General features: G+C 43.2%; 1 protein-coding gene across 14 annotated transcripts in view; it reads right to left on the reverse strand.

Annotated features, from left to right (window-relative positions):
• Window positions 1-83: 83 nt before the first annotated feature.
• DNAH14 (dynein axonemal heavy chain 14) overlaps window positions 84-22357 on the reverse strand; it is a 475011-nt gene continuing 452737 nt past the window's right edge. For 13 of the 14 annotated variants that reach the window (XM_049112476.1, XM_049112477.1, XM_049112474.1 and 10 more), the window contains 6 exons: window positions 21541-21737; window positions 8012-8124; window positions 7034-7173; window positions 4585-4748; window positions 687-833; window positions 84-318 (listed from right to left, as the gene is read on the reverse strand). In XM_049112476.1, coding sequence (XP_048968433.1) covers window positions 106-318; window positions 687-833; window positions 4585-4748; window positions 7034-7173; window positions 8012-8124; window positions 21541-21737 — 974 coding nt within the window. In that variant the 3' untranslated portion in view covers window positions 84-105. Of the gene's footprint in view, window positions 319-686; window positions 834-4584; window positions 4749-7033; window positions 7174-8011; window positions 8125-21540; window positions 21738-22357 lie in introns of those variants that run through there. The other variant, XR_007411998.1, reaches the window with a different exon arrangement.

Below are 22357 nucleotides of genomic sequence, written 5' to 3' on the forward strand. Positions count from 1 at the left end.
CCGCTGAGCATGGATGTTTCTGTGGAAGGTGTTGGCTATATGCAAGGGTCTTGAGACACATAAAACTGGTTAAGAGTCAAAAATTCAATGGTTTGGTACATGTGTTTATTTCTCATTCTTCTCACAGAGCAGTGCAACCTGCATTGTGATCCAGTGACTAGGAGGTCTCCTTGTGGATAAATACACTGATGTTAGAAAGTTCGAGGGTAAGCCAGTTGTCAAAATTCTTGACCGCTCAGGTGTCTGATAAACTGGACATTCAAATGTGTAGAGTTCTGAATCTCTCTGCTCAGAAGTATTTGTTGTTTCAGTAGAAATCTTAAAAAAAAAAAAAAAAACAATAGTCACAAGCAAACCATGTGCTAGATCTGGGGGACAGTTGTAAAATGCATGCATTTTTGGTCAGTGGTTCTGTGGCTGCATATTCGGGATACGCCAGAGACTCGAACTTGCCGAGTGATCGTCATGACATCACGGTACATAGTCTGGAGAAGCAGCATTGGATGTTGGTATAGCATCTACTTCAGATGTTAGCAATCAGTATTCTGGGCTATTTTAAGTGTCGTTTGCTGTCTGAAGTATTTATCACACGTCCTAGTGAGGCCACAGGAGTGGGGTTGGACATGCCTGGCAGCCCTGAGGGAAAGCCAGGAGGGCTGACTCCTGACCAAAAGGTAGGCAGTTACCTTTGTTGGCAAGAAATAGATTTCAGGAAAATCGCAGCATAGCTCACGAGGCAGCGAGTCTTCTAGTGCATTTTGTTCATGATTCCACCTGGCTCCCTCGATGAATAAGCCAAAAATGTGAACTCCCACGTGTGTGCGGTCCGTGCCCTGCCGTAGGAGAAGTGGTGTCAGTGGCTTCCCGGCGCGATGCTTCCTTGAACAGAAGCTCTGTCGGGTGGGGGTCCCTCCCAGCCCGGCCCTGCTGGTCCTCCCAGGTTCCCGTCCTCCCAGGGGTACGGTCGTCCTTCCTGGTCTCCGGGGGCCGTGACTCTGGTGACTCTGACATGGTCCCAGGGCTTCTGCATGTCAGCACAACCACCCAACACCAGAAGCATCTACATCAGGCCAAGTGCACGGCCACCAATGGCCCTCGGTTTAATTCCCAGGTATGCATCCAAGGAAAATGAGTATCCGTGTCCATCCAAAGACAGAGTCAGCAGATCGCAACAGTCCTCCACAGACATCGACCCTCAGCCCATCACCGGGGAGAACCTGTGGTACGCGATTAGCACGACAGCACACTCCCGAGCCACCAAACAGAAGCACCCGTTCCTATGCACGCTGCAGGGACGAGTCTCACTCTGACTGGGAGCAAGAGCAGCCAGACCTGAGGAGGGGGCCCACTGCGAGGTCCCGCCGCCCCGGGAGTCGGGGTGGGGGGTGGGGGGTGGGGGCGGAGGCGGGGCCGCGGGTGGGGTGGCCCAGGGACGTGCCCTGGCCGGGGTGCGAGCCAGGCAGCGAGCAGGATGCCTGCGCTCCTCATACTGTGCCTCGGGGAGTAAACACAAACCTGTGAAGAGCAAATAAATGGGAAACAGAAATTGAAGGCCAACAAAACACCATTACAGTTAATAAAGGCAAATTTGGTATATTTGAAGAAAGTAAATGAAGTAGACAAACTTGGCCAGTTTAAATTAGAAAAAAATTAGAAATGAGCAGAAGAATGTGTCATAAAGAATGTAGGGGGTGCCCCGGGGCTCAGGTGGTCAAGTGTCTGCTTTCGGCTCCGGTTGCGATCTTGGGGTCCTGGGATGGAGCCCCACGGAGTCAGGCTCCCTGCTCAGCAGGGCATCTGCTTCTCCCTCTGTCCCTCCCCTTGCTCTCTTTCTCTCTCTCTCTGTCAAATAAAATCTTAAAAAAAAAATAAAGGATTTGGTTCCCGGGAGGGACCACCTTGCAGGCTCAGGGTAAGGACTTGCCTCCCCAGCCGGTCCCCAGAGGGCTTGTGCTAATGAGATGGCTCAGGATGGGGGCTGGCGGGCACAGAAGGAGCCAACAGGAGATTTGGGGGGGGGGGGGACATGGAGCCAGTGACATCAACCAGCCTCTGGGACTAGGGGAAGCCATGAGGGCAGTGATTCAGCCAATAGGGTTACATTAGGAAACCCCAGTGGAAATTCTCAAGACTGAAGCTTGGGTGAGCTTCCTGGGTGGGCAGCACTCTCCTGTTGTTACATGTCAACACCAGGAGGAACAGGGCCTGAGGACATGGAAGACTGATGTTTGGGACCCTCCCAGGCCTAGATTCTGCCCTATGGGTCTCTTCCTTTGGCTAGTTCTGATTTGTATCCTTTTGCTATAATAAAACTGTAAGTATAGTGTTTTCCTGGAGTTCTATGATCTTCCTAGCAAATTATTAAACCTGAGGGTGGTTTTAGGAAACCCCAAACTTGCAGCTGGTGTCAGAAGTCTTGGATGTAACAGCCTCGGAGGACTGTGTCCTTAATCTCCAGCATGGCTAAGCCCAGGTAGAGAGCTAACATAGAGAGGAAGATGTAGGGCATTACAAACCCTATTCACAATAGCACGATTACAAAACACTTAGGAAAACAGTGTAAACATAAATTTCTAAGATCAATGTGAAGAAAAACCTAAATAAATGGAAAGATAAACCATGTTTCTATATGGAGAGATTCAATACTAAAGAGATAACCATTCTCTCCCAAATTTATACATAAATGTCCAGCAAGCTGATCAAAATCCCAAGTTAAAAAATGAAATATAAAAGGCCTACTGTCAAATTCATCTAGAAGAGAAAGCATGCACAAATCATTTTCAAAAGAAACCATGAATTCATGGATTTGAAGACATGCTTATGTCAATACTGCCCAAAGCAATTACAGAGTCAGTGCTATCTATCCCCATCAAAATCCCAAAATCCCAATAACAAAATCTATTCTAAAATTCATAAGGAATTTCAAGGACAACCAAGTAAACAAGATAATCCTGAAGAAAAATGCTGGAGTTCTTACACTTCTTGATTTCAAAGCTTATGATAGTGATGGTAATCAAAACAGTGTGCTATCGTAAAAAAAAAAAAACATAAATAAACATTGACATATGTGTTCAAATGATCTGCAACAAAGGTGCTATGATATTCAATGTGGAAAGAACAAGTCTCTTCAATAAGTGGTACTGGGAAAATTAGACATCACCCACCACATAGAGCATGACCTTATGTCTAAACATTAATTCAAAATGGATCAAAGACTGAAACTTAAGAGCTAACACTATGAAACTCTCAGAGGAAAACAGAGCAGAAAAGCTTCATGATATGGGGCTTGTTGGTAGTTTCTTGGTTGTGACAGCAGAAGCACAACAGAAGAAATAGTACATACACTGTGCTACAACACAATTAACAATTTTTGTGCATCAAAGGATGCTGTCCCAGAATGGAGAGGTAACCCACAGGACAAAGAAAAATACAAGTCATACATACTGTAAGAGATTAATATCCAGCATACCTAAGGAACTCCTACAACTTAACAACAAAAAATCCTGGTGAAAAAAAAATGGGCAAAGAGCTTGAACAGACTTTCGCCAAAGAGGACAGAGGGCCAATGAGCACACCTCAAGATGCTCAGCATCCTGAATCACTAGGGAAATGCAGATGCAAACCTCAGTGAGATACCACCACCTCACAGCCACTGGGATGGCTACTATCAAAACCTAGAAAATGACAGGTATTGGCAAGGATGTAGGGAAGGGAACCCCTAGTGCCCTGTTGGTGGGAATGCAGACTGGTGCCACCACTTGGGAACAGTATGGAGGCTCCCCAGAAAGTTGAACAGAATTGCCAAATAATCCAACAATCCCAATCCTAGACATATACCCAAATTAATCAAAAGCTCAAATCCTTGTGCACCCACATTCAAGGAAGCAGTGTTTATGGTAGACAGAAGGAGGGAGCAATCCTGGTGACACTGGCTGGTGGCAGCGTGGTGCAATGCCCTCAAACCCCTGTGCAAAGCCCGTCACCCAATGTGGCTGTACTTAAGAGATGAGGCCTCTTGGGCAGTAATTAAGGTCAAGTGAAGTCACATGGGTGGGGGCCTGATCCACCAGGATTAGCGTCCTCCTTGAGAAGAGACTAGAGAGCTCACTCACTTTCTCCACTGATCTACACTGAGGAAAGTTCTGGAGACAGACAGTGAATGTGCACAATGTTACAGAACTGTACACTTAGACATAGTTAAAATGACGGTTTTACATTATGTATATTTTGCCACAATAAGAAGTGGGAAAAAGTAATAATTCTCTTAAAGAAAAAAAAGTACAAAGAAGGATCTGCACAAACTCTGCTCATGCAGCACCCGGCTCAGAGGAAGGCAGGAGTGAGGCTGGTGAGGAAGTGACTGGACATAGGGACATGTACTCCAATGTTTTTTTTTTTTTAAATATGTTATTTATTCATTCATGAGAAACACAGAGAGGGAGAGAGGCAGAGACACAGGCAGAGGGAGAAGCAGGCCCCATGCAGGGAGCCCGACGTGGGACTCGATCCCGGGACTCCAGGAACACGCCCTGGGCTGAAGGCGGCGCTAAACCGCTGAGCCACCTGGGCTGCCTGGGGTAGTACCTTAAAGGCTCTCCTGACGATGTTGAGTTTCTTCTGGATGATTATGGAGAACTCCTCATCTTTGATGTCAGTGGTGTCCGAGGTCACATGGTGGGTAAAAGTGAGGGCGTCTATAGAGATTCCCTGGGACTTTCCATAGTCTTGAAGCACAGCAGTAAGAAAGGCTTTGGAGAAAAACACCCAAGCAGTTCCCAGTGAGTCAGGGGAGTCAGGGGCTGAGTATGCCCTAGGGGTTCCCTGGGGTCTGAGAGAGCAGTGTTGATGGACTCCATCCTCCTGGCAACAGAGCTGGGTGCCAGAGACAGTAGAAGACCGGAGCGTGTCAGAGTCTTTCTCAGGAAGTGGTGTTCAGACATCGGGAGAGGGAAGCACATCTCCCCTGGAGTTGCTAAGCGGTGGGGGGGGCTGTTTCTACCTTTGGTTGCATGAAAAGTGCTGTGTGCAGCTGAGGAAAAGGAGACCAAGGCAGTGCAAACAGAGCTAAGAGATGAGGAGGAGGCTGAGAGTAGCATAGAGGACAGTCACCTGGAACCATCCATTCCTGAAGCCAACAGCCTTGGCTTCCTCTTTACTCATATGAGCCTATATTTACTCTGTTTTGCTCAAGCAAGTCTGGATCACGCTGTGTGTCTGATTACCAACACTCTTAACGTGGATCCTAACAGTTCTTGCAGGTACTGTTCTTGTCTAATCCACCCTGCATTTTGCCCGGACCCTCATCCTACTTCTGAATCCTGTCACAGCCCTGCCCAGAACCTGCCCTGGCAGTCCTCACAGAGTGAATTCTAGGGCCTTCACTGGGCCACCGAGCCCCTGTCACGCTGGTCCATGTCCTCTGCTCGTGGCTGCGGGAATGACCCGCTGAGACAGGGCACCTCCTATGTGTCCTTGAGCCTGCCTCCTGCCTGGATGGCCATTCTCATCCTTTGCCTATAACTGTCTGAGACCCCAGAAGCCGTCAGTGCCGGCAGGTCAGAGGGGCCCTCGCCCTCCTCCATGCACCTCAGGGCTCTGCAGGCTGCAGGAGACCAGACTGTGCTGTGGATGCCGTTAGGCCTCTGGTGGCAGGTGCCACACGGGGCCTGCAGTGCTGGGCAGTGCTGCCCCGTGGTGTGTGGAGCCTCCATCTCTCCTGCAAGCCAGCCCTGCACAACTGCGCACCGGCCACTGCATTGTCTTCCCCGATTGTCTTAGACATGACAGGTGGCTAGTGGCTATCCCCTTGCTGCCCATCACGTGGCTCCACCCTGGGTCTCTATGTCAGTAAAGGGTGTCAGCCTCCACCAGCTGTGGGAGCCAGAGAGCCAGGGCCAGCGCACACACTCTGTTCCTCAGGGTCCCCCCCCCCCCCCGGGGCCACCCCCAGCTCCTGCCTGGAGACCAAGCAGACCCACCCTGGCTCCTCCCTGGCCTGACCATGGCCGTGGCCCCTTGGCTGCAGGGGGCAGACTCCCTGGTGTGTCCCCAGCCTGCCCAGCGTCCCCACTGCACCCTGCCCAGTCACCCTTTCCACACTGGGGGACTCCCAGTTTGTGCCACGGTCACACACAGAGATTTCCAAGTCACACAAGCCAAGGTCTTATCTTGGCTCAGGTGTGTCTGGTCCTGGGAGTATGGGGAAACTCCGTAACTTCTCTGCCATGGTTCTCCTCTCTGAGAACAGGAGTGACAATATTCAGGACCCTGTAAGATGGTCCGGAGCGCTGAATGAGCAAGTGTCTACCAAGTCCTCAGAGCAGCCCGTGGCTCCCCATCAGGGCGTATCAGGGTGGAATCTCCATCCTCCTGCCTGTTGCACTGCACACTACCTTACAGGCAGCCAGGTCTTTCCTGAGGAGCCTCTCTGACTTCAGCTCGGGGCCCTGTGCTCTGTTCCAAAGCCGTTCCTTTATTTATGCATATGTATCTGCTCAGAAAGTCACTTAATCATTCTTCAAATATTTCCCAAGAGATTTTTTTAGGTGCTGGGGGCTAGTAGATGTGAGGGGTATGGCAGGGCATTAGGACACACCTGGGTCTGCCCTCATGGTGCTTAGGACCTAGCCATGCCCCTCTACCACTCCCATAACCCCCAACCACATGCTGTGGTGACATGTTCTGCTGGGACGCCTTTCCTTCCTGCTGGATGTCTATGCTGAGCATGGTGCCCAGACCCAGCGCCATTCATTCATAAAGGAGTGAAAATGGCCAAAGCACAGATGCACTCCCTTGGGGAGTACCCATCTGCAGCAGTCCCAGTGAAGTGCAGTGGCCCCTGAGAGGGGTGTGGGGTCAGCCTCTGACATCCAGAATCAGCCTCCTATAGATGACGTGACACGGCCGGCCAGGTGTAGGTGTGCTCTGAGGAGGATGGTCTAGTTTAGCATGGAGGGAGGTAGGAGTGAGGAAAGGAAGAGAGTGGGAGGGAGAAGAGACCGCCCAGGTGCGGGTACCTGCAGGGTGCACTCACCTTGTGGAAAGAAGAAAGCTGGGAGCCAGTATCTTGCAGGAAATCCTTCAAAGAAATCACTGTTCTTATCATAGGGATATTTGGGGCTTTGGGCAGGTGATGGAATAGAAAGATTCGAGACTGTGACAAATCTCATATACCTGTTGGAGGCAGACCATGGGCAGAGAGGTCAGGGCACCACCAATGCACGCTTTCCCACCACCATCCCTCTGAGGTCCTTCCTTTCCATCTCAAGCTCTCCCACTCAGGACCCAATCTCATACTTTAGTGGAGACCAACTATGGTTCACACATGCGGGAAGGCCATGGATTTAGGTGACAAGGGGTGCTGCTCCATGCTGGAGGTCCTGGCTGTGCCCTAAGGCATCTATTCCAGAGTTGCTGGTTTCTATAAGAGGAGATGCCCCAGCACTCACTTGGAGTTAAATGGCACAAAACACAGTTTGGTACAAACTTTGGAACTGGATTTTCTGGGTTCAAATCTTAATACTTTCACTCTCTGGTTGCAAAGCACTTGGCAAGCTACTTCAAGTCTTTGTGGCTCTGTGTGCTCATCTCTACAATGAGGGTGATGATGAAGGATGGTACCCCCTGTGTGTCACAGGGCTACTGTGACAATGACATGACTCCTTGAGTGTTGGCTGCTCTCATGCTGTTCAGATTATTTCAATTTGTGTGTTAAACACATTTAAAAATTACACATAACTAATTCTCATTTCCTTTCACATTTCTCCCTGCTGGTTTCCTGGGACACAGTGCAGAATCACAGAAGTACACATGCACGAGGTGCAGGCCACAGAGTCCTTCAAGTGGACGGACCACGGACAGGACTCTCAGCATCCCATGTCTCCAGGTCTTCATCCTAAACTAAAAATAACACTTCTTCCCCCTTGCTTAATTCACATGTTGCTCTGAGAACCCCAAAGGCCAAGCTCTAAGCCACAGTAAGTAAGAGATATAAGGCGGCTTTCATCCATACCGATGATGTATTGCAGTATAAGCCATTTTGGCCCAAGTATTGAAGAAATTCAGTCGTTGGATGAGATCATTAACCCAGGAACTCAGGGGCTTACAGGACTTGTAGGCATGTTTCTGTTGGGATTTAGAGATAGGTACATCATATTTTTTGTTGTCATTAGAATTTATTTTGGGGGTCATTGGGAGCATATCTGTGAACTTGTACTCAATTTCCAAGGAAAAATAACTTGGCAGAAGGATGCCATTTTCTAGCTGAGAGCACATGAGAAATATGAAAACTAATACCCAGGAAAAGAAGCATTATCTTAACTGTGTTTTGGACAAAACACCTGACATTTCCAACCTGGCTGAAGGCTTTTTATCACTCTCCTCAAGTCCTTTGGTCTGCTCCTTTCCCCTTCTCTGGGCAGCTTAACTTCACAAGCAGTTAAATGTGAGCAATTTCAACTCCCCAGCCTTCCCCTATACCAAATCCGACAAACCCATCTACTGCCTACTGTTGAATCACCTGTCCTTCTAGTTCTGAGTCAAGCAGACCTGCCATGCTCTGCAAAGCCTTTCTGGAGTTTGCCTCTCTTCAGTAGCTTCAGCTTTCCATTCTTCACCCTGTTTATTTTTATTTTTTAAAATTTTTTCTTCACCCTGTTTATTAACATGCCCTTCTATCCTAAATACACAACCATCCAACACTCAATCCTACTTGTTTTATTCTGAACAAAATACTAGCAAATTGAATTCAGGAACACATTAGAAGGATCATAAACCCTAATCAACTGGGATTCACCCCAGGATGCAAGGATGGCTCGACATATGGGAATCAATAAATGTGACACACCACATAAACAGAATGAAGGAGGGGCATCTGGGTGGCTCAGTGGTTGAGCATCTGCTCAGTGGTGGAGCATCGGCTCCTCAAATTAGGCATAGAAGGAATGTTCCTCAGCATAATAAAGGCTACAGATGACAAGCCCATAGCTAGCATCATACTGAATGGTCAAAGGTTAAAAGCCTTTCCTCTAGGATCAAGAACAAGACAAGAAGCCCACTCTCACCATTTCTATTCAACATAGTATAGAAAGTCCTAGCCATAGCAATTGGGCAAGAAAAAGAAACAAAAAGCATACAAATTCGGAAGGAAGAAGTAAAATGGTCTCTGCAGATGATATCATCTTATATATAGAAAACCCTAAAGACCCCCCCAAAACTGTAGAATAAACGAAATCAGTAAAGTTGCAGGACATAAAATCAACATAGAGAAATTAATTACATTTCCACATATTAACAACAAACCATCCGAAAGAGAAATTAAGAAAGCAATCCTATCTATAATAGCATCAAAAATAACAAAATACTTAGGGCTAAATTTAAACAAGGAGGTAAAAGATCTATATATTAAAAAACTGTACAAAATTGATGAAAGACGTTGAGAAAGTCACAAATGGAAATATTTCTTGTCTTCTAGGATTGGAAGAATATTGTGAACATGTCTATACTATCCCAAGTGTCAACAGATTCAATACAATCCTGATCAAAATTCCCATGGCATTTTTCTCAAAAACAAAGTTTCCTAAAATTTGTATGGAACTACAAAACACACTACATATTCAAAGCACTTCTAAAAAAGAAGACCCAAGCTGCAGGCATCACACTTCTTGATTTTGAGTTCTATTACAAATTTGTAATAATTTGTAATGCTAATTACATGTAATGCTAAAAACAGCATGGCACTGGCATAAAAATAGGCACATAGATTAGAACAGAATAGAGAGCCCAGACAAATTCAGTGATGTATGGTCAACTAATTTTTGACAAGGGTGCAAAGAACACAAACTGGGGTAAGAACAGTCTCTTCAACAAATGAAGCTGAGAAAACTGGTTATCCACATGCAAAACAAGGACATAAGATCCCTATCTTACACCATTCAAAAAGTAGAAATGGATCAAACACTTAAATATGAAATCTGAAACCGTAAAACTTATAGAAGAAAATATATGGAAAAAGATCCTTGACATTGGTCTTGTCAATGATTTATTGGATAAGACACCAGAGCACAGGCAACAAAAGCTAAAATAAGCAAGGGGGACTATACTCCTTCTGCACAGCAAAGGAAACAATCAATAAATTGGAAAAGCAACTTACAGAATCAGAGAAAATATTCACAAGCCATATATTTGACAAGGGGTTAAATCCAAAATATACAAAGCACTCATCCAAACTCAATAGCAAAAAAACAAACAAACAAACAAACAAAAAAACAATCCAATTTAAAAAAATGGCCAAAAGGGCCTGAAGAGCCATTTTCCTAAGGAAGATATACAAATTGCCAACAGGTACATGAAAAGGTGCTCCACATCACTAGTTACCAGGGAAATGCAAACCAAACCACAAGGAGATAGCACCATATATGTTAGGATGGTCATCATCAAAAAGATAGGTGATGACAAATATTGATGAGAATGTGGAAAAGGGAAACCCTTATACATTGTTGGTGGGAATTTAAAATGGATCAGTCATTTATTTTATTTTAGAGAGAGAGCAAGCACGCCTGCATGAGTGGGGAGAGGGGTGGAGAGGGAGAGGGAAAGAATCTCAAGCAAAGTTCATGTTGAGTGTGGAGCCTGACATGGGGCTTCATCTCCTGACGTTGAGATCACGACCTGAGCTGAAACCGAGAGTCAGATGCTTAAGTAACTGAGGCACCCAGGTGCCCCTAAAATGATTCAATCATTATGGAAAACTGTATGGAATTTCTCAGAAATTAAAAATTGAACTACCAAAAAAAAAAAAATTGAACTACCACATGACTCAGCAGTCCCACTCTGATATATGTGTGTGTATATGCATGTATATATACACATGTATGTATGTATGTACACATATACACATATATGTATACATATATACACACACATATATGTGTGTGTATATATACACACACACACACACACACACACAAAGGAACTAGAATCAGTGTTTTGAAGCTGCCTGTCCCCAGCCCATTGCTAGGGCCACAGTCAGACTGGCGTGTGGTCATCTTCCCTCTCGCTGGGGCAGGACTCACTTTGGAGTGGGGCTGGCCCCTATCCCAGCTATTCTCACACTGCCAGGGTGGTGGCACAGCTTTGGATGGACCCTTGCCAAGGGCATGTTGGAGCTGGCAGATTTGCAGAAGAGCCAGGGTGTGGGGTACGCAGTGTTAGCAATGTCTGCTGTCGGGGGCAGGTGGGGGCTGCAGTGGAGGACTGGCTGGAGGGGATGTATGTGAAGACGAGGAGCAGGGTGGTGAGTGATGGAGCCGTGCTGGTTCCCATGGTTGTCTGCAGACTCATGGAGGGAGATGGTGCCAGCTCCTTTTTTCCTGGAGGGGTCTCCCAGGACCTCCAGGAGAGGCTCTGTGATTAGTAAACAAATCTCTCTCCCATATGCTTCAACTGTTCTTCAAACCACTTCTGTGCAATTATCTCCATAGGCTATTTTTTGTTCTGTTTCTTTAAGGGCAGGGACTCAATTTCCTCTCTCCCCCACTGATTTTTAAAGTCACAGGTGTTAAGCCCACTGATTTTAAGACCTGGCAAAGTTAGGCCCCTCTGATTTTCAAAGCTAAATGTTCTGGGGATTTGTCTTTGCTCTATGGGTCCCCCATACCTGGGGGTCCACTCCTCTTCCTTCTCTGCCCGGCTGCACTCCTCCCTCCCATGGACTGTCTGCACATCCTCAGAAACCCTTGCCAAGTCAGTCCTCGTTATTCATGAATTACATCTTTGCAAACTTGACTGCTTCGTAAAAAATATTTTTTTAAAGATTTTATTTATTTTACAGGGAGAGAGCACCACTGTGGGGAGGGACAGAGAGAGAGAACCTCAGGCTGATTCTTTACTGAGCACAATGCCTGTCATGGGACTCGATCTCACAACCAATGAGATCATGACCTGAGCTGAAATCATGAGTCTGATGCTCAACTGACTGAGCCACTCAGGTGCCCCTAAAAATATTTCTAACTCCAAAATTGTACCACTGGTGCTTTGGTAGTCATTTACACACATATTTAGAGTGGCAAAAAAATTTCAGTCCCCTACCAGCACATTCCCAACTGAGACCAAAAAGGTGATATTCTGCTTGTTTTTTCTTTCCATGATCTATTTAGTGCTACAGTTTTCATATTTTTTTGCTTTTTGTTGGTGATTTTACTGCTTAAAATGGCTCCAAGCATAGTGCTAAAATTCTACCTGGTGTTCCTGCACAGAAGAAGGCTGTGATGTACTTCACGCAGAAAATACACATGTTAGGTAAGCTTTGCTCACTCATGAATTATACTGCTGTTGGCCATGAGATATTAATGATTCAATACTACATAGATGTCTTTATGCAAACATACATAAAACAAGATTATTTATTGATTGGGTGACAAAAATGTGATCAGAAGCAATAGTTCAGTGTTCACTAGTGCAGTGTTCATGGCCACTTAACTACTGCAAATAAGGAAAATCAACTATATATGCGTATATATGTGGAGAGAGAGAATTGGAAGAAAACATAGAAAAATAACAAATTTTCCCTGGGTGATAGAATTATGAGTGTTTTTTTAAAAAGTTTTATTTATTTATTTGACAGCACAAACAGGGGGAACTGCAGAGGGAGAGGGAGAAGCAGACTTCCCCCTGAGCAGGGATCCTGACACAGGGATCAATCTCAAGACCCTGGGATTATGACCTGACTGACTGAGCCACCCAAACACCTTAAGTGATTTCTATTTCTGCCTTATCCTTTCTATATTTTCATACTTCTACAATGAGAATATATTGCTCTTTGTAGACAGAAAAAAATTGAATGACACTCATAAACTAAAAATTAAAAATAAAAGATGAAATGATTCCTGGGCCTTTGTCTTAAGCAGAAAACCAAATTTTAGAAACACAAGAATAAAATCAGCCATGAAGTTCTTGCAGCATGGAGTAGGAAATGAACAAGGATTGTTGAAAAGGTAATACAATGTTGAAAACAAAACTATTGCTCCAGAAGTTAAATTCTCCTTTTATATTAGCCCTCCCTCAAACCCTGAAGCCCACACCAGATTAAAAACCTATATAGACACATTAAAGGATGCATAACATCATTTGTCATCAGGAAAATACATATCAAAACCACAATGAGATACAACTTCACATCTACCAGGATGAGTAGAATCAAAAAGGCAGATAATAACAAACATTGCAAGGATATGGAGAAATTGGAATCCCTGTATACTGCTCCTGGGAATGTAAAATGGTGTGGCCACTTTGGAGAATAGTCTGTAAGTTCCTCAAAAAGTTACACAGCACTACCATTGAACCTCACAATTCCACTCCTAGGTATATACCCAAGAGAAATGACAGCATTGCCACATAAAAACTTTCTATGAATGTTCATAGCAGCATTACTCCTAATAGCCAGAAGATAGAGACAATGCCAACATTCCCGATGAATGGACAAACAGAATATGGTAGGTACACAGAGATGGATATACACAAACACATGAATACAGCGGAATGTTATTCAGCCGTCAAAAGGACCAAAGTACTGGCACATGCTACAGCATGGATTAGCCTGGATAACAGGATGCTGAGTCAGTGGCGGCAGCCACAGGAGACCACACATTATAGGATTACATTCATGGGAAATGTCCAGAGCAGGCAAATCCATAGAGGCAGAAAGCAGATTAAGGATTGTCTAGACGAAGTGGAAAGAACAGCCCTGGATTAGATCTAGGAAAAGTAGGAAGAGACGATGGCTGGTCTAGACAACACCAACCCAAAGGGGAGGAAAGAGCAGAGGAGCCAATGAGGAGAACCAGAGATTAGGATAGAAAGTGGTCATGGAAGCCAGGGTGAGAGAGGGCAGAGGTGACCTGCAGAGAACAGGTGCAAAGCAGGACAGGGGCAGGGGGTGGGGGTGGGGAGGGGTGTGGAATCATGAACAGGAAAAGTAGACAGTGCCAAAGGTGATAAGTTCAGAGTCAGTGGGAAGAGAGGGCAGTTGCTGGTAAAGTTGTCAGGAAACTGGACGATAAAAGGAGGTCACAGAGTGAGGGCTGAGGGCCTCTCTCCTCCCCCACAACAGAGTGTTTTAAAATTAACGAATAATTGGCAAATATAATTGTATATGTTGAAAGTATACTATGTGATGATTGATAAACACTGTAGAGTGATTACCAAGGTGAAGATAACGAACATGGTCATCATATACCACAGTTAACATGGTTACTCTTGTTTGTGTGATGGTGAGGATGCTCATCTATTTGCAGCAGCGTCCAAGTGCATGGCATTGCATTATCATATGTGGTCATCATGCTGTCCCCCTGCTCCTTTCAACTGATGCTTCTAAAAATATGTGCCCTGACCACCACCACCTCTGCCTCCCCTCACCCACCCCTAGCCCACCCCATCCTGTTCTCTGTCTTCACAAAACTGGCTTTCTTATTTTAGATTCCACACAGAAGTGATCCATCATTTGCCTTCCTCTGTCTGGCTTATTTCACTTGGCATAGACCCTGCAGTTTCACCTATGGTGTTGCAAATGGCAGGATTTCCTTCCCTTTTTATGGCTGAATAAATATGATTATGTGTATATATCATTTTTTTCCTTTTTCCAGTCATTCATCAAAAGACATTAAGCTGTTTCCATATCTGGGCTGCAATGAACATGGGAGTGTAGGTCCCCACTCCACCCACCAACAAAAGCTTCCAGGGGACAACACTGGGAGAGTACCCTGCAGTTTGGTGCTACTTCATCTCTGGTAAATACCTGGTCTGACTCAGCTCAAACCCAAGGTGGCCCCAGACTGGCCCACTAACACCACAGGGACCAGACCCTTCCCACAACAGGCAGAGAGCTGACTGAAGGCAAACATGGCACAACCACAACAAGGTGCATGCATCACACACAGGAGACACCTCAGGAGTGCTAGATTCTGGTGAACAGGCAACATTGCAGTGCAGGGCATGACAAGACCTCTTCTTTATCAGGCCACTACTTTCAAGAGCAGGAGACATAGCTGGCTTTTCTAACACATAGAAACAGACACAGAGAGTAGACAAAATGAGGAGAAAGGAATATATCCCAAATGAAAGAATAAGACAAAGTCATAGTAAGAGATCTAAGGGAAATGGAGAGAAGTAGCATGCCTGATAGAGAATATAAAGAAACGGTCACACAGATACTAGACATGAGAAAAGGGTGGAGAACTCAGTGAGACCCTCCACAAAGATGGAAAACATAAGAAGAACCAATCAGGGGATCCCTGGGTGGCTCAGCAGTTTAGCGCCTGCCTTTGGCCCAGGGCGTGATCCTGGAGACCCGGGATCGAGTCCCACATCAGGCTCCTAGCATGGAGCCTGCTTCTCCCTCCTCCTGTGTCTCTGCCTCTCTTTCTCTCTCTATGTCTATCATAAATGAATAAATAAAACTTAAAAAAAAAGAACCAACCAGAGATGAAGAACTCAATAAATGAAATAAAAAATACACTAGATGGAATGAATAGACTAGGGGAAGCAGAAGAATGGATCAGCAACTTGGAGGATAGAGTAATGGAAAGCAATCAAGCTGAGTAAGGGAGAGAGAAAGAGAGAAAAAGAAAAAGAATAGATTCAGGGAACTCAGAGACGCTGTCAAGCACAACAGTTGCATTATAGGAATCCCAGAAGGAGAAGAGAGAGAAAAGGGGGGCAGAAAATATATTTGAAGAAATAATAATTGAAAACTTCCTGAATCTGGGGAAGAAAAGAGAAATCCAGATCCTAGAGACACAGAGAGCCCCCAGCAAAACCAACCCAAAGAGGTCTGCACCAAGACACAGAGTGAATAAGATGGCCAAAAGTAGTGCTAAAGAGAGAAGTAAGCAGTTACATACAAGGGAAACCCCATTAAGCTATCAGTGGATTTTTCAGCAGAAACTTTGATTACCTCCTTTTGCTCCCTTCTGGCCTGAGAAGTGCTAAAAGCAAAAATCTGTAGCCAAGAATACTCTTTCCAGAAAGGCTATCATTCAGGATAGGACAAAGAAAAACATTCTCCAAACAAAAATGAAACGAATTCATGACTGCTAAACCAGCCCTACAAGAAGTGACAAAGGGACTCTGAGTGTAAAGGAAAGACCATAAGCAGGAGCAAGAAAAGCAGGAAACACAAAAGAAGTAAAAATAGGTATACATGTAAAAATCTGTCAAGGGATTTACAAAATAAGATCCTCTTATATGTTGCCATATACATAAAGTCATGAAGAGAAGTAAAAATTTAGTGATTTTGGAACAGGCTCAAAATTAAGACACCATCAACTTAATATAGACTTAATATAGATTGCCATACACATAAGATGTTATATACAAAGTGAATGGCAACCACAAATCAAAAACTGCTAACAGAGGGGCACATGGGTGGTTCAGTCGGTTAAGCATGTGACTCTTGATTTCAGCTCAGGTCATGATCTTGGGGTTGTGAATTCGAGCCCCATGTCTGGCTCTGCATTGGGTGTAGAGTCTACTTAAGATTCTATCTCTCCCTCTGCCCCTCCTCCTTGCTCTTTCTATTATAAAAACAAACCCCACAAATGACTGGTAATAGATGTGCAAAAAACAAAGAGAAAGAAATCCAAGTATATCAATAAAGAAAACCAACAAATTGAGAGAAGAGAGCAAGAGAAGACAGGAACAGAGAAGAATTACAGAAACAACCATAAAATGAGTAACAAAATGGCAATAAGTACACACCTATCAGTAATTACTATGAATGTAAATGGACTAAATGCTCCAATGAAAAGACTCAGGGTGGGACACCTGGGTGGCTCAGGGATTGAGTGTCTGCCTTTGGCTCAGGGCGTGATCCTGGAGTCCCAAGATCCAGTCGCACATCAGGCTCCCTGCATGGAGCCTGCTTCTCCTCTCTCTGCCTGTGTCTCTGCCTCTCTCTCTGTGTCTCTCATAAATAAATCAATAAAATATTAAAAAAAAGAAAAGACTCAGGGTGATGGAATGGATAAAAAAGCAAGACCCATCTATATGCTGCCTATAAGAGACTCTTTCACACCTAAAGACACCTGCAGATTGAAAATGAAGGGACACGAAAACATTTATCATACAAATGGAATGGAAAAGAAAGCCAGGGTAACAATTCTTATATCTAATGACACAGACCTTAAGACAAAGACTGTAATGAGACAAAGAAGGACACTATATATTCATAAAGAGGACAATCCTATAAGAAGATATAATAACTAAATATCTATGCACTCGACATGGGAACATCCACATGCATAAAGCAGCTAATAACAAGCATGAAGGAAGAAATAGATAATACAATAGTATTAGGGGACTTTAACACCCACTTACATCGGTGGACAGATCATCCAAACAGAAAATCAATAAAGAAACAGTGGCTTTGAAGGACACACTGGACCAGATGATCTAACAGATATATTCACAACATTCCATTCTCAAACAGCAGAATAAACATTGTTTTCAAGTGCACATGGAACATTCTTCAGAGTAGATCACATATTAGGCCACAAAACATGTCTCAACAAATTCAAAGACTGAATCTGTATTCAGTCTGACTGTATCTTTTCTGACCACAGTGCTATGAAACTACATATTAACCATAAGAAAAAATCTGGGAAGAACACAAATATATGAAGATTAAATACATGCTACTAAAATATGAATGAGTCAACTGAGAATTCAAGGAAGAAATAAAAAAATACATGGAGATAAATTAAAATGAAAATGTAACAGTCTCAAGTTTTTGGGACACAGCAAAAGCTGTTCTAAGGGGGAAGTTTATAGCAACACAGGCTACCTCAGGAAGTAAGAAAAATCTCAAACAACCTTAACCTTACACCTAAAAGGTGCAGGAAAAAGAAGAACAAATAAAACTCAAAACCAGTAGAAGGAAGGGAATAATAAAGATTAGAGCAGAAATAAATGAACGAGAGATTACAAAAACAATAGAACAGATCGATGAAACCAGGAGATGGATTTTTGTAAAGATCAACAATATTGATTAAACTAGCCCAGACTCTTAAAAAAAAAAAAAAAAAAAAAAAAAGCAGAGACAGAGAGAACTCAAGTAATCAAATCAACAAAAGAGGAGAAATAATAACTGGTACCACAAAATTACAAAGGATTATGAGAGAATATTATGTAAAATTATATGCCAATACATTGGACAACCTAGAAGAAATGGATAAATTCCTAGAAACATAGAACCTCCCAAGACTGAATCAAGAAGAATAGAAAATTTCAACTGATTTCTGATTCAATTTAGTTGCTGGTAATTAAATTAAAAAATTCCCAACAAACAAAAGTCCAGGACCCAACAGCTTCTCAGGGGAAATCTACCAAACATTTAATGAAGAGTTAATACCTATTCTTCTCAAACTATTCCAAAAAATACAAGAAGAAAAGCTTCCAAACTCATTCTGGGGGCAGCATTACCTTGATACCAAGACAAGATAAAAACCCCTCTCCCCAACCAAAAAAACAACTACAGGCCAATATCCATGATTAACATAGATGCAAAAATCCTTAACAAAATACTAGCAAACTGAATCCAACAATACATTAAAAAATTATTCACCATGATTGAGTGGGATTTATTCCCAGGCTGCAAGGGTGGTTCAATATTCACAAATCAATCAACGTGATATACCACATCAATAAAAGAAAGGATAAAAGCCATATAATCCTTTCAATAGATGCAGAAAAAACATGACAAAGTACAACATCCATTCGTGATTTAAAAAAAAATCCTTGAACAAAGTAGGTTAAGAGTGAACATACCTCAACATAATAAAGGCCATATATGAAAAACCCATAGCTAGCCTCATGCTCAATGGGGAAAACCTGAAAGCTTTTCCTATAAGATCAGGAACAAGACAAGGGTGTCCACTCTCATCATTTTTATTTAACATAGTACTGGAAGCCCTGGCCACAGCAATTAGAAAAGAAATAAACAGTATTCAAACTGGCAAGGAAGAAGCAAAACTTTAATATTTGCAGATGACATGGTGCTATATATAGAACACTGAAGATTCCACCAAAAGAATTGCTTGAACTGATAATTTCAGTAAAGTTATAGGATACAAAATCAACAAAGAAATCCATTGCATTTCTATACACCAATAATGAAGCAGAAGCCCCATTTACAATTGCAGCAAAAATAGTAAAATATCTAGGAATAAACCTAACGAAAGATGTGAAAGACTTGTAGTCTGAAAACTACAAAACACTGATGAAAGAAATTCGAAGATGACACAAACAAATGGAAAGATATTCCATGCTCATGGATTGGGAGAACAAATATTGTCAAAATGTCTATACTACCCCAAGGAATCTACAGATTTAATGCAATTCCTATTAAAATACCAACAGTATTTTTCATAGGACTACAACAAACAATCCTAAAATTTGTATGGAATCCAAATAGCCAAGCAATCTTGAGAAAGAAGAACAAAAGCATAGGTATTACAATCCCAGATTTCAAGATATACACCAAAGCTGTAGGAATCAAAATTGTATGATACTGGCACAAAAACAGAGACATAGATCAGTGGATCAGAATGGAGAACCCACAAGTAAAGTCATAGCTAATGGTCAATTAGTTTTCAACAAAGAAGGAAAGAATATACAATGTGAGACAGTCTTCTCAACAGATGGTGTTGGGAAAACTTGAGAGCAACATGCAGAAAAGTGAGTCTGGACCATCTTCTTACACCATACACAAAGATTAAAGACCTACATGTGAGATTTGAAACCATAAAACTACTAGAAGAGAGCACAGACAGTAATATCTCTGACATTAGCTATAGCAGTGTCTTTCTAGATATGTCTCCTGAGGAGAGGGAGACGAAAGCAAAAATAAAGTGTTGGAACTTCATCAAAATAAAAAGCTTCTGTATAGTGAAGGAAACAATCAACAAAACTAAATGGCAACCCATGGAATGGGAGAAGACATTTTCAAATGACATACTTGATAAAGGGTTAGCATCCAAAACATTTTAAGAACTGGTACAACTCAACACCAAAATTAATTCAATTAAAAAATGGGCAGAAGACACAAACAGACATTTCTACAAAGACATGCGGGGGGCATCTAGGTGGCTCTGTTGGTTGAGTGTCTGACTCTTGATTTCAGGTCAGATAGTAGGATCAAGCCCCGTGTTGGGCTCTGTACTTAGCAGGGAGCCTGCTTGAGATTCTCTCTTCCTCTCTCTCTCACTTTCTCTCTCCGTTTCCCCCTCTCCCTGTTTGTGTGCTCTCTCTCTCTTAAATAAATCTGTTGGAAAAAAGAAGACATGCAGATGGCCAACAAACACAAGAAAAGATGCTCAACATCACTTATCATCAGGGAGATGCAAATCAAAGCCACAGTGAGACAGCACATCACACCTGTCACAATGGTTAAAATTAAAAACACAAGAAATAACACGTGTTGGAGAGAATGTGGAGAAAAAGGAACCCTTTTACACTGTTGGTGGGAATGCAAACTGGCGCAGCCACTGTGGAAAACAGTATGGAGGTTCCTCAAAACATTAAAAGTAGAATTACTGCATTTCCATTAATTCACTCATGGATATTTACCCCCAAAATACAAAAACACTAATTCAAAAAGATATATGCACCTATGTTTATTGTAGCATTATTTATAATAACCAAGACCAATAAAACTAATAACTCAAGAGTCCTTTGATAGATAAATGGATAAAGAAGATGTAGTATATATACACAATGGAATATTACTCAGCCATAAAAGAGGTTGAAATCTTGCCATTTGCAACAACATGGAGGGAACTAGAGAGTATTATGCTAAGTGAAATAGGTCACAGAAGGACAAGTACCATATGGTTTTGCTCATATGTGGAATTTAAGAAACAAAACAAAACAAAAAGAGACAAATCAAGAAATAGACTCTTAACTCTGACGAGCATGCTGCTGGTCAGCAGAGGGGAGGTGGATGGGGGGATGGGGGAAACAGGTGATGTGGATGAAGGAGTGCACCTGTCATGATGAGCCCTGAGTGATGTATAAAATTGTTGAATCACTATCGTGTACACCCGAAGCTAATCTAACACTGTATGTCAATTATACGGGAATAAAAATAAAAAGACATGAACATGGTAAAAAAAAAAATCAAGACAATACATTAAGATATAGTGATATATAAAATGTGAAGTTTGAGCTTCCTGCCCTACCCACAGGACACGCAAGTCTCCCTTGTGCACAAACAACTCCTAACAGCGGTTGTCTTACATTTTCTTCCGAAACATTTGCTTGTGTGCCTTGAATCTGAAGCATGTATATGTTCTATAACCACATACCTGCACACATAAGTATACAGGTTTTGTTATCTTTAAAAAGACGTACAATTTAACAATACATCTTAAATTTGTCTAAGCAGAGTGGCCAAGCTGCCCTCCCAGAGCAAGTAGGTCAGCATGCTCCAGCGGCGACAGGATGTTCCACCACAGCCGGGGGCCAGGGAGCCCGAAGGCAGTGGCTTACCTGCCACAGCATAGGTACTCGAGTATTAAGGAAAGAACCGTAGATTTCCTCCAGTTCCTGGGTGAGAATGATCTCCCCTTTGATTGCAAGTTGAAGGCCTTTCAGAGATGTATGCACAATAAATAACAATTTATCAAATCGTTCAATTTCTTGGCTCAGAAAGGTTAGCAAGACGCAGTGGATAAGGGGATCATAGCCTAGATTTAGACAGAGAAAATTATGTATAGTTTTCAGATAAGAGGAGGCTTTACATGAAGGAATATAGGCTCTGGAAATTAAAGGAACCTCCAGACCAGGGATTGAAATGCATTTCCCGCAAAAAAGTCAGTAACTTTTGCAGCCTCTGTGGCTATCCCACCCGCGTTGCTTCTGGAGCGTGAACACAGGTGCCGACATACAAATATGAATGAGCATGGCTGCGTGCCAATCAAGTTTTATTTGTGGGCACTCAAATATGAATTTCATATAATACTTAAGTGCCTAAAATATTTTACCATTTTTTATCAACCATTAAAAAAACGTAATAACCATTTTAGCCTTCAGGCTGTACAGAAACGAATGGCAGCTGGATGTGGCTGCAGTCCCAGCTTGCCGACCTAGTCCAGACTCAACAATAGCACTGACTGCATAGACTAGTGCTCAACATTCGGTTCTCAGATGAACTTTCTTTAGAGGGTTACAATATGAATATTGAAAATTTAATTGGCCAGTTGCCACAGCCCCACCCTTTGGCCTGCCCTGAGTTGTCAGGATCTGAGCCCCACTGCCTGCAGAGCTGCTCCTGGCTGCTCTGTGATAAGGAAGATTTCCTCCCTTT

Source organism: Canis lupus, chromosome 7, assembly GCF_003254725.2.
Source record: "Canis lupus dingo isolate Sandy chromosome 7, ASM325472v2, whole genome shotgun sequence".
Taxonomy (NCBI): Eukaryota; Metazoa; Chordata; class Mammalia; order Carnivora; family Canidae; genus Canis; species Canis lupus.